This window comes from Equus quagga, chromosome 10 (assembly GCF_021613505.1).
Source record: "Equus quagga isolate Etosha38 chromosome 10, UCLA_HA_Equagga_1.0, whole genome shotgun sequence".
NCBI lineage: Eukaryota > Metazoa > Chordata > Mammalia > Perissodactyla > Equidae > Equus > Equus quagga.
The window spans coordinates 108,512,117-108,533,941 of NC_060276.1; the positions used below are offsets into that span (position 1 = coordinate 108,512,117).

General features: G+C 38.8%; 1 protein-coding gene across 5 annotated transcripts in view; it reads right to left on the reverse strand.

The window, feature by feature from the left end:
- Window positions 1-21,825, reverse strand: part of PPEF1 (protein phosphatase with EF-hand domain 1) — a 121,738-nt gene that overhangs the window by 35,319 nt on the left and 64,594 nt on the right. For all 5 annotated transcript variants that reach the window (XM_046672691.1, XM_046672689.1, XM_046672690.1 and 2 more), the window contains 3 exons: window positions 19,952-20,066; window positions 16,595-16,641; window positions 2,737-2,903 (listed from right to left, as the gene is read on the reverse strand). In XM_046672691.1, coding sequence (XP_046528647.1) covers window positions 2,737-2,903; window positions 16,595-16,641; window positions 19,952-20,066 — 329 coding nt within the window. The remainder of the gene's footprint in view (window positions 1-2,736; window positions 2,904-16,594; window positions 16,642-19,951; window positions 20,067-21,825) is intronic.

The following is a 21,825-nucleotide window of genomic DNA, read 5'->3' on the forward strand; positions in this document are numbered from 1 at the left end:
GGGAAAAAACAAAAGCAGCCAATGACATCATCCCTCCCCTCAAGGAGCTTAGAGTATAGTACAGTATAGTATAGTACAGCATAGAAAGAAGATAAATTTTCATGAAACAATTACAAAACAACTTAAGAAATACATAGTAGGTATAGGTTATATAAATGCTGCAAGTATTCAGAGCAGTGTGCTGTGGCAGCTGGGGGAAGCTGTGTGGGAGAATGCTTTTCATTTACAGTAGAATTTCTCAGACATCCTACATCTTATAGTAAATGAATGATTGGGGGGACAAAAAGACTGAAAAAAGACAAAGAAAAGCCTAGAAGATAAGTTGACTCTTTATACTTTCTCTGATATAAATACCATGTAATGGTATTGAAGGTTTTAATAGAAAGTGTCAAGAATGTTAATGCCTGAATAGCAGTCACTAAGGGAAATTTAATGATAGAAATTTTTTTCAATTACTTTTCCTTGCCTTAGGATAATAATATACACTCTTAATACCCAACACGGTCAAGTCAGAACAAAGCATACTAACTCCGGGTTTCCATGCAAATCATGTCAGGTCAGGCTTCTACAGTGTAACATTATGTTTTCTGAGATGAATTCAGTCCTGTACTCACCAAAGGTGTCCATGTTGTTAAATCCAAAGGACACTCTGCAGTCCTCATCTTTCTTGCCCTCTCTGAAACACTAAATACAGTTGACTACCCAATCCTTCTGGGAAACTTTTCCTCTCTGGACTTCTGGGACAGTCAACTCTCTTGGCTTTCCTCCTACCTTTCTGGCAATTTTGAACCTCCTTTGCAAGTTCTCCTCTACCCAGCCTGAAATGTTGGAGTTCCTTCAGAGTCTGTCCTAGGCCCTCGTCTCCCTTCACTTTCTCCCTTGGCAATCTCATCTGTGCCCAGGGCTTCACTTACTACCTACGCGCCAATACTGCAGAACAATGCTCCAAGCCACACTTCATTTCTGAGCTCTGGACACGTATACTCAACAGCACCTCAAATCATCTTACCCCTAACTGAATTCATCATTCTCCCTCATCCCAACTTTTTCCTCTTATCGTGTTTCCAATATCAGTGAATGATGCTGCTGTACCCCTAAACTCAAGCCAGAAACCTGGAGGTCATCCTTGATTCTCTCTTTTTTCAAGTCCCCCATATCACATCACCAAGCCTTAAATCATCATTGTCTAAACTCCTCTTGAATCTACTTTGCACCTCCATCCCCATCACCCTAGTCTAAGTAAGACTCCATCACCTCTTCCTTCAACTACTTCCTAATTGGCCTCCCCATATCCAAATTACACTTCCTCCTGCATTTTAAAATACAAATTTATAATACTCTTCAATGATTTTCTCTTGTCCTCAGAAGAAAGTCCAAATTCCTTTGCATGATCCAACTATTTCTTATGTCTCCAGCCCTATCAGGCACCATCCTGTTCTTCAGTCTATGCTCCCACCCCCCCTGAACTTCTTTCAAGTCTAAAAGTCTTTTCCCAAGCTCTACATAAATTGTGCCTCCACTGTGGAACACTGTTTCCCATAGCCCCACCATGGCCCTTTCTTGATTGCCTAATTCATCCTTCAGGTCTGGCTAACGCCATGCTTCTATGAGAGACCCTTCCATCACCTGTCAGACAGGTTGGATCCCCCAATTTACAAATTCATCACACTCGAAAAACCTACTCAACTCTCACGTCTTCCCTGCTAGACATAAACTTTCTGAGGGCAAGGGCCATATCTCTTTCATTAACCATTGTAGGCACTAGATAAATATGATTGGCTAACTGAATAAATAGAAGGATAAATGGCATGTCCAAATAAAAGTATTGAGCTATATTATGCATAATGGGCTTCTGACAATAGCCTTGGGATTTTTGCTTCTTCATAGTCTTAGCATTTGCTTCCACACCTAAGAATTATATTGAAACTGTACTCTTGGGCCAAGTGCCAGAACTGCTCCAAAGGCAAAACTAATCAGTTGCTGAGCTTTGATCAGAGCACTCAAAAGCCCAGGACCAAAAGCATGAAATATGTCATGCCTTCTACCACCCTAGAGCAAACTGGATTCTGTTTTTCATAAAACAAGGAACAAAAAACAGGAAAAAGGAGGAGGGGGCAGGGTAGTGGGGGAGGAGGGGGAGGAGAAGGAGGAATGGGGAAGAAAGAAGGGAAAGGGGAACATTTGCCACCTACTGCGCCTTTCAGCAAAAACTGGTAAACCATTTAACCAATCTTTATTCTTCAAATCTCCAGTGAGTCAGATAGCTGAAATGCTATGTTACAGCTGTTCTCAAATATGTTTATGAACAACTGTGCCAGAAGCAATCACCATGTCATAAAAAATACAATGTCATGAAAAACACAGTACTAGTTTCTGAGACAATATCTGAGGCAAGCCAAAAAAGCAGCAATGGAATGATTCCATCTAAATCTGCTCATAGAACCTAACATGTCTACCCGGTACACAGTTTGGCCTGTGGGCATGGAAGGAAGAGAAAGAATGTAATAGAAGGGAGAAGGAAGGATAGAACTGGAAGAAAAGATAGGAAGGGGACTTCAGAGCAATTTATACTCCCTCAGTAGAAGATTAGGGGTGGTAAATTGGGGTGAGAACTGAGGTCTTCCTTGAGATTCCCCTCATCCCTACTTCTCTACACTCACCTCTGACTCTCTAGGAACTAAACATGGCAGTATTTTCCAGAGCGGGAAACAAAAGAAATCTAAAGGCCTAGATTACCTCATATTCATCATAAAATCTTCATGGTTCCCTCTGTTCAAGTGCAGGTCATTGGGGTAGACAAGAAAACTGACAAACAGGATCATTAGGATCTCTACAGAATTTTTTCCTCGATCTACAAAATCACCATTAAAAACATATGGGTTGCTTCCTGAGGGGAGACCATTCTGTGGAAGGAGGAGAGGGGGAAAACAAGCAGTTAAAAGAGTATACTTTTAAAGTAAGGCTCTGTATTTAACGTCCCTGTGAACATGGAGAAAAGACGCCGAGTCAGTTCTTCCACCGGGAAAACTCTGCTCACTCACTTGAGCCAGATTCACTCTTCCAGGGCAGGCATCTCCGGCAGGGGACCTTGGAAGTGAAACATTAGCTCGGGACAGGAAGACTCCAGGGGAGACGGGGATTGCTCATTCTACCCACCACCTACTATGAGTTTTTCTCTGAAAGGACTGATATTTGTCCTATCAAAAATGGCTACTCTCATCTCTTCCTTCTCCCTTGAAAAGAGGGAAACTTGTACCCAAGGAAGAAGACTCAACTAAGAGCCAAAAGTCTTCCCTTCTAAAGGGCCCTACCTTTAACTTCTCTGCACTGTGATTCCCTCAATTTGCAAAAACTGGAAGACACTATATCTCCCCACACCCTGCCCCAGATCAAATGAGGTTATGGATATGGAAGTACCCAGGAAAGTGTCAGGTACCATGCCACTGTGAGCAGGGCTGGTATACCACCAGTACACTAACATCAGGTGCTGATAGCTGGTGGGTAGTGACTGCTCACTGACCAGGCCACATTTGTTAAATATTTTGATTATCACTCCAGAGTATGAGATAATACTTTTAAACACAGTGTTAGCAAGAAAAAGTACTGGGATCAGGACAAAGCTCTGGTCTTTACAACAGCTATTGATTTGTTTGCTTCTGTACCACTAAACTCTAAGACAAAACAACCATGTCATGCCTACCAGTGCATGGCCAAGCACATTTCTACTGCATAGTAAGATAAACTCAAATGTTTATAAATACATTACCAAGAGAAAAATTTAAGTACTCATATATCCAAATGTATGTCCTCCTTCAAAAAAGTTACCTTCAGGAAATAATACACATATTACAGTTATATTAAGCTTTTTCAAACAATTTCTTCTATGTGGGATGCCACCACAGCATGGCCTGTTGAGCAGTGTGTAGGTCCATGCCCAAGATCTGAACTGGTGAACCCCAGGCTGCTGAAGCAGAGCATGTGAACTTAACCACTCAGCCATGGGGCCGGCCCCCTCAAACTATTTTCAACTTCCTCTTTTGTTAGATTCCAAACTATATAAGAAAGTCTTGTTACTTTATACTCACCATCCTAGTATGTATATACATTTTAAATTGTTCATATCAATATAATAGAAATAGTTGAAAAAATATTATACAAGTTGCAACATATAACTTAGGGATTCCAGAAATCATTATGCAATGTAGTATGTTCTGTAGGCTATTGGAAACAAACAAACAAACAAGCAGTGGCATAGTGTTCTTTGCCAGAAATGAGACTTAGTCTCTAGGCCAGCTCCACGATTACCCAAGTGTCCTTGGGCAAGTTATTTAATCTTCATGAACTGTAGTTTCCTCATCTGTAAAATGGGGATGATAATTTCCATACTTACCTCACAGAACTACTTTGGAACTCAAAGAGACTATGTGTATAAAATTGCATGAAAACCATAAAGCACCATACAAATTAAGAGATTCATTTTATTATGGCCTCCACGCTATCTCTAATTTTAAGATCCCATTATTTTACATTTATTCATGTAACCTTATTCACACTGGGCTTAGATAGTGTCAGCCAGTTGCAAAAATATAGGCTATTGCTTATCAAAACTTAAAGAAAAGGGGAAGGATTCTGCATCTCTGATGCTCTTCCTTCCCCCAGCCTTCAGCTGGCTGGGGTGAGTAAGCTGGAGGAGTCTGAGGGGTGTTGAAGGTTATAGGCTCTATTGGGATGTTTAGGCCTGCAAGGGGCTAGAGAGTGTGAGAACGTGGAAGAACTAGGCCTGAGGGGACCTGTGGACCCCTTGATTAAGTGATGTGTGGTCCTGATTGGGGAAGGAGAAGCTGGATCTTACTAGAAAAAGTATAGGGAACTTCTACATCTCTGAAGCCAAAAGAACACTAACACTTGCATTTAGGGGCACCTAGGAACATAGAGACTTCCTTTCATACTCTTCATGCAGGAGTGGAAACTGTTGTGCCTCCAACTATGGAGAGGCTTAACCTAGCTTAAGCAGAAAATAAAAACTGGAAATAACCTAGTATTTAAGGGGTTCCAGTAACCAGAAAGAGGTAGAGCAATCAGATCTGCCAAAGTCCTGTCCCCTAAAAGACAGGACTGCTGGAGGAGACAGAGGACAGCTTTATTTTAAAAAATAATAAGAGGACTATAAAATAAAGAACAAAAAGTTAATAATTCTTGGCATTAAAATGTGCTATTCAAATTTAAAATATCAATTAATTAGAGCTACCTAAAAGAAAGAGTGGTTGGAAAATACATTATTGACCTGAAAGAGCAAGCAGATGAAAAAACCTCTCACACAGAGCAAAAAGCAAAATGATAAAAATCATGAGGAATGAGTAAGAGATTAGAGTTCAGAGCCAAGAGAACTAATATGCCAATAATAAGCATTCCAGAATCAGAAAAAAGGAACAGATGGAGAAGAGGCAATAACTACATAAATAAGAGAGAGAATTTTCTATAGTTAAAAAGAGACTTCAGTCTGAAGTTTGAAAGAGTTCATGATTCCTATTCAAAATTCATGGGGAAAAAAAATCCCTATTACCTGTAAAAGTCTTAGAAGTTGCCAGACAAAAAGAACAAGTTACAAAGGGAAAAGAATCATCCTGGCATCAGACTTCTCATCTGCAGTACTTGGAGGTAGAAGATAGTGGAGTAAAATATACAAATTAAAGAGACAAAAGGACTATAAACCAAGAATTGTGTATTGGCCAAGACATTATTATTTTTTTTTTTTTTTAAGATTGGCACCTGGGCTAACAACTGTTGCCAATCTTCCTTTTTTTTTTTTTAAGGATTGGCACCTGGGCTAACAACTGTTGCCAATCTTTTTTTTTTCCTGCTTTATCTCCCCAAACCCCCCTGTACACAGTTGTATATCCTAGTTGCAGGTCCTTCTGGTTGTGGGATGTGGGACGCTGCCTCAACGTGGCCTGACGAGCGGTGCCATGTCCGCGCCCAGGATCTGAACCCTGGGCCGCCGCAGCCGAGTGCATGAACTTAACCACTCGGCCACGGAGCCAGCCCCTGTGACATTATTAACTTCTCAGGGTGATAGAAAATATTTGCAGATGTGTAAAGGATCAAATACCAACAACGTAAATATTCTTCAGGGTGGAAAAAAGACATGTGATGATGTAGTGATCTAATACCAAAAAACAATGAACATGTATTGATTGCTTGTTATGTACGTAGACACAGCTCTAGGTGCTAGAAACCAAAAGTAAACCATACAAAGTCCCTGCATTCAAGTAGCTTGCATTCAGAGACTGTAGCAGCCACATGCCCCAAAAAGGAAAACACCCAAGAAAATATTCTAACCAAATAACAGCAGTAACAATAAAAAGTTCTTAACCCAGGGAAAGACCAAAAGGAAAAAAGACAGATGTGAACAATGAACCTTGCAATATATAATTAAAAATAAATCAATTGTGATCATGTGGAACTTGCATTTAAGTACTAAGCAAGGATTCTAGAAATAGAAGAAATATACTATGAAGGAAAAGCTAATAATGGTCAAGAACTAAAAATATGGCATGACCAATAGCTAGGATTTGCAGGGGAGGTGAGGGGAGAAAAGTAAAATTCTCTACAAATCTCATCTGAATGGGGGACAGATATGGAAAGTGTGAAAATAAATACATTTATCCTACTGGAGGAGAGAGAGGATAATGGTGGAAGAAGAAAGTTATAGCTATTTGAGAAATATACACACACACATTATTCATTAGAACTATCAAGAATGGGAAGATAACCACTAGTGAATGGAAAAACACAGTAAAAATGTCAAAGAAAACAATAAAAAGAAAACTTCGTCAAAACAACAAAAAGAAAAGGAAAATGATGAAAGAAGTGAAATAAACTGTAAACAAAGTAGAAGAGAAGGAAATTTTTCAAAAATATCTATTGTTATTGTTCCTGGGTTTCAGCACCAAAAAAACAAAAAACAAACAACAACAAAAAATATCTGTTGTTATACAAAATGTGAGTTAAATTCTCCCATTAAAACACCAAGATTAGCAGACTACATTAAAACACAAAACTCAGATATACATAGTTTGAGAGAAATACGCGTGAAAAAATAGATAAAGGGAGGTTGAAAACAAGGGAAACGCAACAAAGAGAAAGCAAAAATGCAAATATTAATACTAGACAAAGTGGAATTTAATATTAAAAGTGCTAAACCAGATCACAAAGCAACAATCCATCATAATAAAAGGCACTTTATGAAGAAGATACAATTCATGAACTAGTATTCAATAAAAGAACAAGTTTTATTTCATATATTTAACTTCCATAAATGCAAGAAGAAATTGTTTAAAAATACAAACATAGTGAATTATTCAGATTGAATTACTGGTTTAAAATAATGTCCACAAATTCTTTGACACTCCCTTTAAAAAGTGAAGCCTAATTGGCCACCCCTAGAATGTGCACTGGACTTAACTGATTTGCTTCTAAGGAATAAAAAAACACAGCAGAAGTGCTGGTGTGCAACTTGGGCGACTAAGTCACAAAAGACACTGCAGCTTCCTGCCTGCTCTCTTTCTCTGATCACTTACTCTGGGGAAAGCCAGCTGCTACGTCATGAGAATACTCAGGTACCCTGTGGAGAGGCCCATGTGGCTGTTCTGCCAACAGCCAGCAAGGAACTGAAATGCTGTGCCTGCTGCCATGTGAGTCAGCAACCTTGGAAATAGGTCCTCCAGCCCCAGTCAACTTTTCAGACGACTGCAGCCCCGGCCAATAGTTTGACGGCAACCTCATGAGATACCTTAAGCCAGAACCACCCAGCTAAGCTGCACTCAAATTTCTGATCCACAGAAACTGAGACACTAAATATTTGAGGTTTTAAGTCATTAAGTACTGGGGTAATTTGTTACATAGCAATATATAATACACATATTTAGACATATAAAAGAAAATAAATATATGGAAAAATTGAATATAAAATCAATGAACTTAATTTAATAGATAAAGATATGAAGAAATTTGTATCCTACAAAGAGAGAATACAATTAATTTTTCATTTGTCCATGGAATCTTTATGAGAATCAATAATGTACTTGATTTCAAAGAAATGCTTAATAAATTCAAAATAAGAAACATTTCATAGGACACATTCTCTTATCATAATCCAATAAAATTTGAAATAAATAAAAATATGACTTGAAAAATTCTAGCTCCTTGAATTAAGATGCTTGGAAATTAAAAATTGTAGTCTTAATAAGCCCTAGATCGAAGAGGAAATTAAAAGCAATATTACAAGTTCAATAAAAGGCTCAGTTAAAACTAAAATCAGAAAAGATGTGTAGCCTTAAATGTCTTCATTATTAAAAAAGATGCACATGAAAGACTGTATTCATCTTAAGAAATTAGAAAAAAACAATAATGTCAACCAAATAAAGATAAAAGCTGAAACTAATGAAATAGAAAACAAGCAAAAAAGAAAAGATATGAAAATCCAAAGGGTGATTCTTTGAAAGAACCAGTAAAACTGATAAACTCATCATGAGACTGAGGATAAGTGAAAAAAGAGAATGAAAAAAATGTAAGATTAATGATTAGAAAAATGATATAAAGATATAGAGAAATAAATAAATTATATAAGTAAAGAATATAATATTGACATCTATGGCAATGTACTTTCACAATTTAGAGAAATGGAGGATTTCTTTGAAAATTAGAAACTACCAAAATTGATTCAAAAGAAGTAGAAAACTTGAATAGTGCTTTGGCTCCATGTGGCTTTATAGCAGAGCTCTATCTCAACCTTCAAGAGCAAATAGTTTTAATATTATATAAACTAATGATTCCCATCCTTGGCTGCACATTAGAATCACTTGGGGAGCTTTAAAAAGTCCCCAGGTGTCCATTAGAACCTCTGGGAGTGGGACTCAGGATCAGTATTTTTTTTTCACTTCCTTGAGTGATTACAATGTATACCCAAGTTTGAGAACCAGGGATTTAGGTTCCAAACAACAGAAAAAGGTGAAAATCTCTCCAATTTATTTCATGAAGCCAGCATAACCTTAACATCAAAATTTGAGAAAAGCAACAGTCTAAAATGATAATTATTATATTTGTATGGTAAACATGTTTTCCACTGTTATGAATTTTCTTGTATTAGAACTTTTCATCTCCAGTTAAACCAAACTTTGTTTTTAGGTATTTCACCTAAGAGCTAAGAATAATGAATTTCTTGAGATAAACCTAACTTTGAGCCAAAAATAGTAATGGTCAGCTAGGCCTTCCATCTTATACAGCACACTTGATACCCAATAAGTTTCAACCTTTTCAAAAAATCACACGTTGTCAAAAGACTAAGATTTGTGATAACGAAGCTCATTCAACAGAATATGTCATAGTTTCTGAAAGTGATTTTAAAAGGAGTTCTAAATGTATACTGAACTCCTGTACGTGTTGAGCCTCTCAAGGCAACCACTTCAAAGAAGGCAAGACTTATTTGGATGTATAAGATCTGCCCTGTTGATTCAAGATTAGCCGTATTACTTTACCAAGACTGAGTTCAAACACATTCTAGTCTTAGACTAATAAGGGAATGGGAAAACACATAAGAAGATAAGGAGCTAAATCCCCTGGGACATGAGTCTCTAGGCTATTTCGGCTGCCAGCTACTGAAATTTCCCTGGGTCTCCTTCAAAGAAGCACAACAGAGGCTATAACCCATCCTCCACTCAGTTCTAGTAAACCAAATTCTCTGCTTACTCTGCAGCTGATATACAACAAACCATCTAGGACATGGAGATCAAGTTGACAAATACAGAAAACCCAGGGTAACTACAGTTCTGAACAGCACTCGGACGACCTGCAGGGGAAAAAATAGCAGACCACAATTAATTAACTTGAATAGAGACAAAAATGTTTCCCTATATTCTCACTTATTTTCTACTAAAGTACTTTACAACAGCCATCTAGAAGTTATCCTAATTGTTTTGGACATTTTCCCAAGGCACATCAAACGACAACCTCTGGACCTCAATTCCTCATTATTTTAGTTTTCATTTCTTTTGCAAATTCTATTTCAGAGGTCTGTTCTTCTGATTGCAACATACTGCCTTAATTTCAAAAGGGAAACAATTGACTGCTGTGGCAGTGTGAAGCGTATCAGTGACAGAGAAGAAACAAAATACTTAATGACCTTCTCAACTGGAAATTTCTGGACCTCGGGGTGGAGGACGGTAGGGGAGAGAGAAGAAAAGGAAAACAAGATGGCATGGCTTCCAATGGACAGCAGCATCAGTATGATACACGGTTAAGAGTTAATTAGCTTCTCTCTGTCCACGTGCATCTTCTCTTTTTCAACTTCAGGAGGTCTCCACTCACAGCATCAATTTAACAAACTAATTTGCCAAAATTTGATCTAAAATTTCAAGCTTTCTATTCAATGAGGAAAAATGTCTTATAATTTTAGCAAGGCTAAGGCTCTGAATGAAGTGTAGTATTTCAAATTGGTCACTCTAAGCAAAAGTGACTTATTAAAATTAACCTCTTCAGAAAATAAAATCTAAAAATATGACCTAACTAATACTATGTAGATTGCTTCACTTGATGATATTTGAAGCCATATAAAGTTGAGATGCCCTTTCAGCAAAGGTCTGCCATGGTTAACAGTGTGGCACCTAAAGGAAAGCATTTTTTTCAAACTCAGATAGAATTATGAGCTGAAAATGTCCAGCTTAGTCTTTTTTATTTTTTCCTTTGAGAATGATTGGCCCTGAGCTAACATCTGTTGCCAATCTTCCTCCTTTTTTCTTTTTCTCCCCAAAGCCCCAGTGCATAGTTCTATATCCTAGTTGCAGGTCATTCTAGTTCTTCTATGTGGGATGCCTCCACAGCATGGCTTGATGAGCAGTGCATAGGTCTGTGCCCAGGATCCGAACCGGTGAACCCAGGGCCACCAAAGCAGAGCACATGAACTTAACCACTCCGCCATGGGGCTGGCCCACTAGCTTAGTCTTAAGGTGCTAAATGATAAAATTTTTAAGGACAATCAAATATTAAAGAAACCAAAATTTCAAAACAATCAATCAAAAACAATCATTGGTACGAATCCCATCATTTATTGCAGTGCCCCACCAAAGAGTGAGAATAAAATCTTTTCCAATCCTCCAAAACTTTTCTTCATGATTTAGGCTCTTACTAAATTACTAAAATTCTTGGAAGGGATTGTCTTAAATGTTACCTCCTCCAGGAAGTCTCCCATGATGTTAGGTGTCCCCGCAATGTGCTCCCTTGGAGCCTTGTGCTTAACCCAGTCATAACACATCCCACCCTTAACTGTCTTGTTCTTTTATTAGTTGACCTTCCCCACTGAACTATGATGTCTTTGGGGCCAAAAACTTCGTCTTAGTCACACTGTATCACCAACCCTTAGCAGAGTACCTCATTCATAATAGATGTTTAATAAATATATATGAAATGAATGAACTTCATATTCATCTTTGTATCTTCCCACAGGTTTTATATGGTGCCTTGAAGTGCCTACAGTGTGTAGGGACCAGATAAGTTTATTGAATGAACAAATGAGTGGACAGATTCACTTTTGCATATGATCAGTTATAATGATAGAAGTCTTGAACCAAACCAACCACTTGGATGAAAAGAATAATATGGTGAGGCATCTCAGTGACCCTACATTATCACTCTCCCTCTCAGGCTATGCCCTTGTTTGGCCTTGGGCCAGCCCCAGCTCTGCAGCCTACTCATTCTACACTATATAAAAGAACTGACAGGGCTGGCCCCATTGCCGAGTGGTTAAGTTCTCGCGCTCTGCTGCAGGCGGCCCAGTGTTTCGTTGGTTCGAACCCTGGGCGCGGACATGGCACTGCTCATCAAACCATGCTGAGGCAGCGTCCCACATGCCACAACTAGAAGGACGCACAACGTAGAATATACAACTATGTACTGGGGGGCTTTGGGGAGAGAACTGAAAAAATAAAATCTTTAAAAAAAAAAAAGAACTAATGAGGAAGAAATTGTCTAGCAAAACACCAACTGAAAGATAAACTACAATTTTGCCTCAGTTCAAAGCCTAAGGTTGTCCTGGCTCTCTTTTGGGTTGATAGAGAGAAATCAGTTAGTCAGAGCATAATATAAACTTTGGTCATTTATAGCTCTAAAAATCTCCAACAGAATGTAATTTGCCAAACTATTTCCTGCAATTCAAGGTCAATCAGAACTTGAATAAAATAAAAATAATTTTAATAAATTAAATAATAAATAAAATAAGGATAGGTTAAAGCATGGTCACTAGCTGCTTCTCAACAGAAGATAGCGAGCCCATGGCTTACACTGAGGCGGCTCAATTCTGTGTGCGTGAACCAGAGGAAAGTGCCACACGCAGGGCGTTACATATAATTAGGATTCAACACACTGGTGATGCATTGAGTATCGCAGTGAGAATCAGCCTTCGTCACAGAAACTCTACCATTTCCTGAAGCAATCAAGTGATTGCTTGGTCATAGCGCCTGCTGTAGTCTCTGCACAGGCAACATTTGGATCTGATGCCACAAAGAGAAATCCACCACTCCCCACCTCTCTTCTCATTTTTAAGATGTTCTTCCTTTCCTCTTCATCTGCTTTCCTGGCTCATTACTCTTCTCTCAACTAATCTTTCTTTTTCTTCATGTTCTCTCATCCTCCCATACCTAAGACCCAATAATGATACTCACTTGTACTATAAGCATTGCTGAAACGAATTTTCCAGATCACTGAAGCTTACTCTTTTAAAAGCCAAAATACATTTTAAAATTACTTTAACCATTTTGACTGGGAGTTTTGAAAATGTGCCATTTGTTCTCTTCACTTCTTAAAATGGTGTACACCATAGAACTTGGAACTTTCTTGACCACGCAGGCTCATCAACCTAAGCATCCCCTCAGCCACGTCTGAGAAGTATGGCACTCTCTTCCCTACACACACAGCCCCAGATCGCTGCATTTCCTATCTCATTTCCACAGTTCCTCTGTCAGGAAGAGCTTTACTTTTTATTGCTGCCATTGTATCTCACTTTTGCCTTTCTCCTTCCAGTCCCTAATCTGCTGTGGGGTGGGTAGCCAGACAGGCAAGCCGCTAGGAACCATGTGTCAAATAAGGTTTTAACTGATATATGTTCACTGGTCTTTGAGTAAGGGCCTAGGGCCTGCCCCGTGAGTAAAGTTCATTGAAATTCTGACAACAATTTCAAGAGCTCAGAGACCCTTTTTACTTAATTCTGGGTATGTGACATGTGTACAAAAAAAAAGTAGATGGGAGTTTGCCCTTTGGATAGGTGGCATATCACTTTCATTTGTATTCATGTAGAAACATTGTTTCCAGAATAGTCTGTATTCATGGTTTTAGGCCACACTATACTCGGGCCATCTATCATCATTCCTCATTTAAACTTTAGAAAGGGGCTGGCCCGGTGGCATAATGATTAAGTTCATGTGCTCTGCTTCAGCGGCCTGAGGTTTGCCGGTTCGGATCCTGGGTATAGACCTACACACCATTCATCAGGGGATGCTGTGGTAGCATCTCACATGCAAAGTAGAGGACAATCTTCCTCAAGCAAAAAGAAGAAGATTGGCAACAGACGTTAGCTCATGGCCAATCTTTCTCACAAAAAAAATTAAAAGATAAACTTCAAAAAGAGTGAGTGAAAAAGGCAAAATGCTGACTTTGCAAGTTAGAGATCGTCATACGGAGTAGATTCCTCAGACATCTTTGTGTACTGCCCTTTCCTTTCCTGGCCTTTAACTTAGGACCCTCATGGTCCATAAACTAAGTGACACGCCATCATCGCAAGTGCACCAGGTCAGTCTCCCTTCTCAGACACCATTAACACATCATTTTTTCAACTTCTTAAAGTGGAACCTTGCTGTCATCAATGACTCTTCCCTCAGTTTCCCCTTTTAGACTAGACAATTTCAAGATTCTGGTGCATGTGGTTTATTCTACATTGAAGATGCATTTTACCTGCTTCTCACTCAAGCCTGCTAAAATTCTAATTCATGGCTCTTGCAGGCTTCTACTTTCCAAACATCCCTCTCACCTCCCTCTACCCAAATCCATCCCAAATAACAGTGCCCTCCTCTTTCATCACTGGGCTCTCAATCTCTCCTTCCTGAACACTGTCATTGGTTAACTCTCAAAATATTTCTTGCTTTCATGTGAAAGCTCTATTTTTACCTTTAGTTCTTTTTATAGTACTTCTACCACCCACCTCCTCCTGTTCAATCTTTACATTAGACCTTCCAGTTTTATCTGTTCCATATAGTTTTGTAGGCAGAATTAAAGAAACATGTCAGAATTCTCTCTTTTCTCATCTGTCTACTCCAGAGTCCTTACCCTGATCACACCTTAATATCTTCAACTGCCTCTTGAGAAGTTTTCTTTTCTAAATGCGCCGGAAGTCACTTCTCACATTTAATTTACTCAACTATTTTCCCTTTTATATATTTCTTAAAATCTCTAGAGAAATAATTACCAGATTTCCTGTTGTGGTCGTTCCTTCTGCCCCCTCCTCCTTCCTCAGATTGTAATTGTCAATAATAGCAGGACTGAACTTCTGAACATTTGTAAGGTGCCGTCTACTGAGTTAAACAAATCCCATTCCCCAAACTGTGCCATTCCTTGGCACCCGCTCAGCAGTCCATTCTTCCATCTCTCCCACAGCTTTCCAATTTAGCCAGTAGAATCCCCATTTCATGGTAAACAAACTCCCTTCTGCCTTCAACTCATTCAGAAAGACTTCCCTCTGGAAATCTGGGCCTCCCTTAAGGACGCTGCTAGACTCCTGACTCCTGCAGCCCTCTGGAAGGAAAGGACCAATTCCTCTACAGAACAGATATCTCAGGGTCAGGAGTGGGTGAGGGTCTACTTGCTCCTCAGAGCCACTAACAGTCCAACACTTTACCAGCCTCAGGTAAAGCCTCTCCTCCTTCCAGGCCCATGACCTCTGACTAGACCTCCTTCCCCTGCTCCTCATCTCTGGGTCCTGTGGCCAACTCATTTTACATACCTGCTTTCCATGTCCTTGACCTCCTCACCTCTGACATTCTCTTTCACTCACTTCAGCCACCCACATTCTGGACTCCACCTTAGACCAGCTCATCCCTGAGGACTACTCCTCTTACAACTTCCCACCCTTTCTGCTTCCTAAGGTCCTCACCCCAGTCAGCCTGCTCCCTGACCTCAGAGAGCATGCTGAGCCTTCAATCCTCCCATTCCTCCCAGTTGATTTGTCCATCCTGGCTTCTCTTCTTTCCCCACCCAGCTTGGATTCTGTGGTTGATCTCTAGAATTGGTCTTTTACCAATACCCTCAGCTCCCTACCAGCAAACCTTTGTCTGGACTTCCTGACACCGACTGACTACCTGGGCAGCCTCCTACTTCCTCTGACCCCGCTCTCTGGCTACCATGCTCTAGCTCTAGATCCTTGCTTAGGCCTCCTGCAGTCCCAGTAGACTCTCCTCCTAAGTGCCAGCTCCATTAATCCACTCCTGGTTTGACCTGCGCCATTCCCTTCCAAGCTTCCATTCTGAATGGATGAAATGAAAACCCTGCATTTCTATTATAATTTATTCATTTAAAACTGCTTTTGGATATTTATGTTATTTTATCCACAAGACAACTCTTATGGGGTGAAAGCTCAAGAATATTGCAGCCAAAAAAAAATTTGAGGTTCATGGAGGTTATGTGGCTTGTTTAAGCTCTCACAGTCTCCAAAGAGTAGAAATGATTGGCCATCATAATAATCAGAATATATTTGCTTTCAACCCATCTACCCACTTATACCGTGCCTAAGTATTCAATTAGTTGTATTCAAGTATTCATGCTAGTTGTGGGGATGACGCACTAATCAAAAAGAGAGATAAAGGGGTTCCACTGTGAAGGCAGGGGTCACTTTAGGATCATTTTTCTACAGGCAGTTGTCCCAGAAGCAAATATTCAGAAAATATTCAGGCTCAGAGAGAGAAACAAATCCAATCAAAGAGATGCAGAGAAACTCCATGCTGGCCAAGCTGTTTTGTGCCCTCCATGCGGGCTCCAACATCCAAAACCTGACAAATGAAGAGGAGTCACAGCCCTGAAAGAGCAACTGAGCCCAGCGATGGTGAATCAGAGTAGAGAAGGAGCAACTGGAAACTTACTACAGGGCACTCCTTTCATGCATAATTAGTGTGCCATGGAAAAGAAGACTGGCATGTGTTATGCTCACTTCTGAACAAAATAAAAATAAAACAGACTGCTCCCCTCTCATCCTGTGCCATCTAGACATTTACGATGTAATAAAGACCATAAATAGAATCAGGTACAAATCCTAATGGATATACAGATAACAATAGTATTAAACGAAGACCCAAATTAAATTTTTAAAAAATTTTTATGAGATGTGTTAAAAAAAAACCCCACAAAATATATGCCTCTACAAATCTTTGAGCTTCTTGGATAGAAATTGTTGTATTACATCTGTATTTGTACATATCCCTAATAAAACTAACATCGTTATCTACTCTAGGACTGCTCTCCTCCAACAAAAATGCAAATATTTAGTGAAATAATCATTTACCTTATAGAAGATCAAAAGAAGATCATCCAGTTTTCCATGCAAATCACCTGGAGTGCAAATGAAAAATCACTAGTCAGTAGGCAACAAGAAAATCCCCATTTTGTTACAGATTTTTAAAATTGAAATACTGCTGATATACTCCATGAGGTCTTGGGGCATTGGGTTTTTATCTTATGATGATATTAATTCAACAGACAATTGGTTTCCACAGCACTCTATGGGAACTCTGTCCCCTTTCCTATAGGGGACAGCATCTGATATTGCAATTACCTGTTCACTCCTGCCATTCAAGTAGCGTTTAGCTTACTCTGCGCCAAGTTCTGTGCTAAGGGTTTACATGAATTATCTTCTTCAATCCTTACAGCCACTCCATGAGATAGGTACTATTTTCATCATTCTCATTTTACAAATGAGGCTCAGAGTACTTAAATAACTTACACAATTTTATCCAACTACAAAGTCTCAGAGCTGGAATCCAAACTCAATTTTATCTCACTTCAAAACTCAAGCTCTTAGCAATTATTCTGTACTGCCTACACTGTAATCTCTAGGAGAGCAGCAGTCGTATCTATCTCAGTCAGCATTAAACCCCCAAGTGCCTCCAAGGTACCTGGTGCATATCAGGCACTCGATAAATATGTTTAATTGCTAAATGCATAGCTTTTTAAAGCCATGATTTAGAGAATATGCTCCAACAGTAGTAGAATTGTAAGTAGATAGTTGATATTCTTTCGAAAACACAGTTACAGGAAATACAAATGAAAGCATGGCTTTATAAAACTCAGCCAAGTAAGGGAAATCATATGAATACATGAAGCCATTCATTAAAAAGTAAGAGTGAATATTCAAAAGCCCTATTTGGACAACTATTTCTAGGTGAAATATCTGTCTTTCATAAGCTCTGGTCATAAATTTTTATTCTTGTATCCAACTTAATTATCAAATAGAATTTAACTTAGGAATATCTTTCGTCACTTTGTTTAAAATCCCACAATCAAAATTAACCAAATATATGCAACAGAAGACTCTAATTATAATGGGAATAATAAAATTAAAATCTTATATCTCTACCATATATTTATAAAATGACTATAATACTAAGAGTATATTAATGCTATTGTATACATAAATCTCATTGCTTTCAAATGATCTCATTCTAAATCTAAGGAAATAAAAATGGAAGGACTTTTTACTTATGAGTTAAATATATATTTTTAATTACTTTATTTTCCTTTCTTCAGGGTGGCTCATCTTTCCAAGATTTGGATAGACAGAACTATTCCAGCTGGCATGCTAAAAAATGAATTTGTTTCAGCATATTAAGTGTTAAGGCTATAAAATAATTTTAACTTCTAGTTGGACAGCAAAAGATAAAACTCAGTGTATCAGGGAAAGACAGTTACAAAGATATTTCCACTGCAAACAAAAACATGAGTGCAGAGTTAGTTATCATTTATAACATAGCTGTAGACAAAACCATGAGTGCAGAGTTAGTTAGTTAGTTATAACATAGCTGTAGACTAAAATGCCTCCTATATTTCATGCATGCTGAGAACTATGTAGCATGTTTAGATGTGCATGTGAAAAACGTATCTGGAAGTTAAAACAATGGTGAAGTTTCATCACAATTTCTCTCCCTTTCCTAATACTGTCTTAAACAGAAGATGTTTTTGAAAATATGGCCCCAATTTTAGATTTTATTTTAAATGATGATCAAATTTTTCTAAGTTCAGTAGGGCTATTAAAGACAGAAAATAATGATTCCCACACTAAGGGAACCTACTGGCCTGGCTTTTCCCTCTACCAATAGTGCTACATATAAAAAGTCTGGAGATAAATGCCCAAGAAGTGGAGATTTTTAAATGAACAGAACTAATTAATCCATTCCCTAGTCTTTGTCTCATGATGAAAAATGAAACATCAGTCAGAGAAATGCATGATGGGAGTTGGGATAGCAGATATGGGCGCTGGCTCTAACCTGGGATGCAGAGGACCTGATTTTTAACTCTGACCCTGCCACTAACTAGCTGAGTGAGCTTGTGGGGGTGGGGGGGTAGGTGGAGTTACTCACAGAAATGCATGGAAGGCAATACACTTTTCGCTCTGGGCTTGAATTTCATCTGTAAGAGCAGGCGATAGACTAGATGGTCTCTGTAACAACCCTTCGGTTCTTACACTGTGTGATTCCATGACTTTCATGCCCTCTAATTAATTTATGTCTTCTTCCAGATCCTTTTATCCAAAGACACGTCTACAACGGCAACTGGAGGTATACTGGAAACATGTGGGAGCAGATCTGACTCTCTGTTTGGCTTGTATACACTCCGATAGCAAATCTAGCCTGGGTCCATAGGCTTTGTGGGTCGGCATAGCTTCCTGAGCCTCACAACCCCAAATTCTTTATCTCCATGAAAAGTAAGAGCTGGTGAGGCCTTGGATAAAAGGCCCCCACTGCTGCGATGCATCATCTGCTAGGCAGAGATGTGGTGGCCTGAGTAGGTTGGAAGTGAACCATTAAAGACTCTTCAAAAGTCTGAGTCAGGGCATGTCATGAAGCATGTACTGCTACATCAAGTCCCTGTCACCACTATCAGATGCTAGAAATGGAAATGGTCTAATTAGATTGTCAAATCCACTTCTACCTGCCAGAGTAAAAGAAACACGGGCTAAAAACTGATTTGGAAAATAACAATCACTATTTTGTAACCTAAAGGCTTAATTAGAAGTTAAGGGAATTGCTGTTCCTTCCACGCACTCCATTCTCAGACAGTTGCAACCATGCTGAGCACCAACTGTGTTGAATTTCAATGTGTACCGTTTCTTGAAGCAATATCCTGCCAGGCTGGCCTATATGATAACAAAATCTCAAATCTTGTTATTTAAAAGAACAAGGAACAGATTTCTGGGACATTCCCACTCTTCTAAAAACTGCAGAGACCAGTTGGAAAAATCTAAAACAGCAGCCAAGGGCAGAGAGGAGTTTAATCTCCACCCTGCCTTGGGCTTTTCTCTTCCCAGTATAATGGCATGCACAGGCCCACCTAGAAAAAGCAACATGGAACAAAGATAATGAGAGCTAGACGGAGGGCAAAGAACACTTATTCCACCCATGGGTGGTTTTCCATATTAAAATGCTGCCTGTCTTTATAAAAAGCTATGAGTTCTTTAATTTCTCACATAATTAATTCCTGCCAGCTGGTATGCAAAACAAAGACAAGATGGGGAACATGATAGATAACTCTATATTAACACTTTTCCCTTAATACAGTCCAATTTACACAGTTTTCAAATTAGGCAAATGATGTAGAACCAAGAGACTCCTAAATATTAATTTGGCAACTCTGCTCTGAAACTTACCACAGATTGTTATCTGTTTGGAGGGAGAAGTTTTTACGTGAGTGAAATTCGGCATTTGCTTCAGGACTTTCTTGGTTTCAAATAGCACTTCTAACACATAATAAGCATGAAGTATCTGCGAAGGCAAAGCAGAGGAAATAGATATGATGAACTAGGAAGAAATGCATGACTGTGTGGAAAGCTATAGAGGTAGAGCATACGACCACATTTCAGGTAGCTGTATTTCAGGATAATCTCTAAATTATTATTAAATAGATTATTCTAGCACAGTGTCTGGCATATAATAAGCCCTCGCTAGAGATTTGTAAATTGAATGAACAAATAAACATTCCTAGGACGTTTATACTCTCACGGTCTTAACTGACATCACCTATTCACAGAACATTGCTGATTATTCTTGGCCCTTAGAGCCCAAGAGAAGTGACAGGAAAAACAGGAGACTCCTTTGCCCTAAGGAACCATGCAGACAAATAAATAAATAAATAAATAAATAAATAAAAGATAAGGAGGGAAAGAAGAGAAACTGAGAAAGAGAAGCAGAGAGAGCCTGTGGAAGAGAGGCTGCTTTGCTTTGCTTTTGGGACGGCCTGCCACCTGGGATGGTAAGTAGGTGTGGTGCTGGGATGGGAGATCTCACAAGGCAGCCAGACAAGCCCCAAGGAACTCCTGAGCCAAGCATCCCAAGTGTGGCTCAATATTTGGTGCACAGACATGAAAGTTTACAGAACAGCAAGCACATTAATATACAGCTCTAAGTATAAAACATATTCCAAACCCAAATAAACCATTTGGATTATCTCCTATTATGACTATTCATCCCGTTGCTCTCCTCCAGTTACAGTGTTGATGATATCATTGTTTTGGACAGATTTACTCCATTTTCTCCCCTGGATTTTTGTTTGTTTGTTTTAAGTCCAATGTTTTGTTCTCCATTTAATTATAAAATGTTCCAAATACATAATCCAGAAAGTAATATAGCTGATACAAATTTAACATCTGCTAACACCACTTGATGGGTCAGGACTGTTTGTACCTGTGCTGTCCAATATGGCAGCCACTAGCCCCCTGGGGCTGTTGACCACTTGAAATGGGGCTGGTCAAAATTGAGATGTGCTGTAAGCGCAAAATACAGAGCAGATTTCAAAGGTTTAGTATGAAAAAAAAGTTAAATCTCTCATTAAAAAGTTTTAACATGATTACATACTAAAATGATAATTTTATATGTTGGATTAAGTAAAACATGGTATTAAAATTAATTTCACCTGTTTCTTTTTACTTTTTTAAGTGACCACTAGAAAATTTTTAACTATGTATGTGGCTCGCATTATATTTCTATTGGACAGCACTGGTTTAGATTATTGAAGGCTGAGAGAGGGGTCATAGCTACATATCGTTCAGATACTGCTTTGAGTATGAGATTCAGGACAGATGGAACTCTTTGAAACAATTCTGTCTTGTGGTGTCCTATTAAATTTCCATTTTCATAACTATTAAAATAACAAAATTATTTCCTATCCCAGACCCCAAAAACATATGACTTAAGTTTGGAGAATTTTCATGATTAAATATTTTTTTAAAAACACAGGAAACAGAATTTGAAGCAATGTGAGAATTAGGAGGAAAGAGAAGGGCCCCTGGATCTTGATTAGCGGGGAGAGACCCATATTTCCTGTCTGTCCAAGACCTAAGGAACTGCTAAGAATTTTCCCCACGAAAGCATTCTAAATTCATTGTGAACTTTCCTTTAGCCACATTTTAAAGGAACAGGCAAAACACTTTTATATAATGATTTATTTCAATTTGTACATTTAATCAGTTGATTCCCAACAGCGGCTTCAGTATTACCTTAACTTGCCATTGTAGATTTTCTGGTC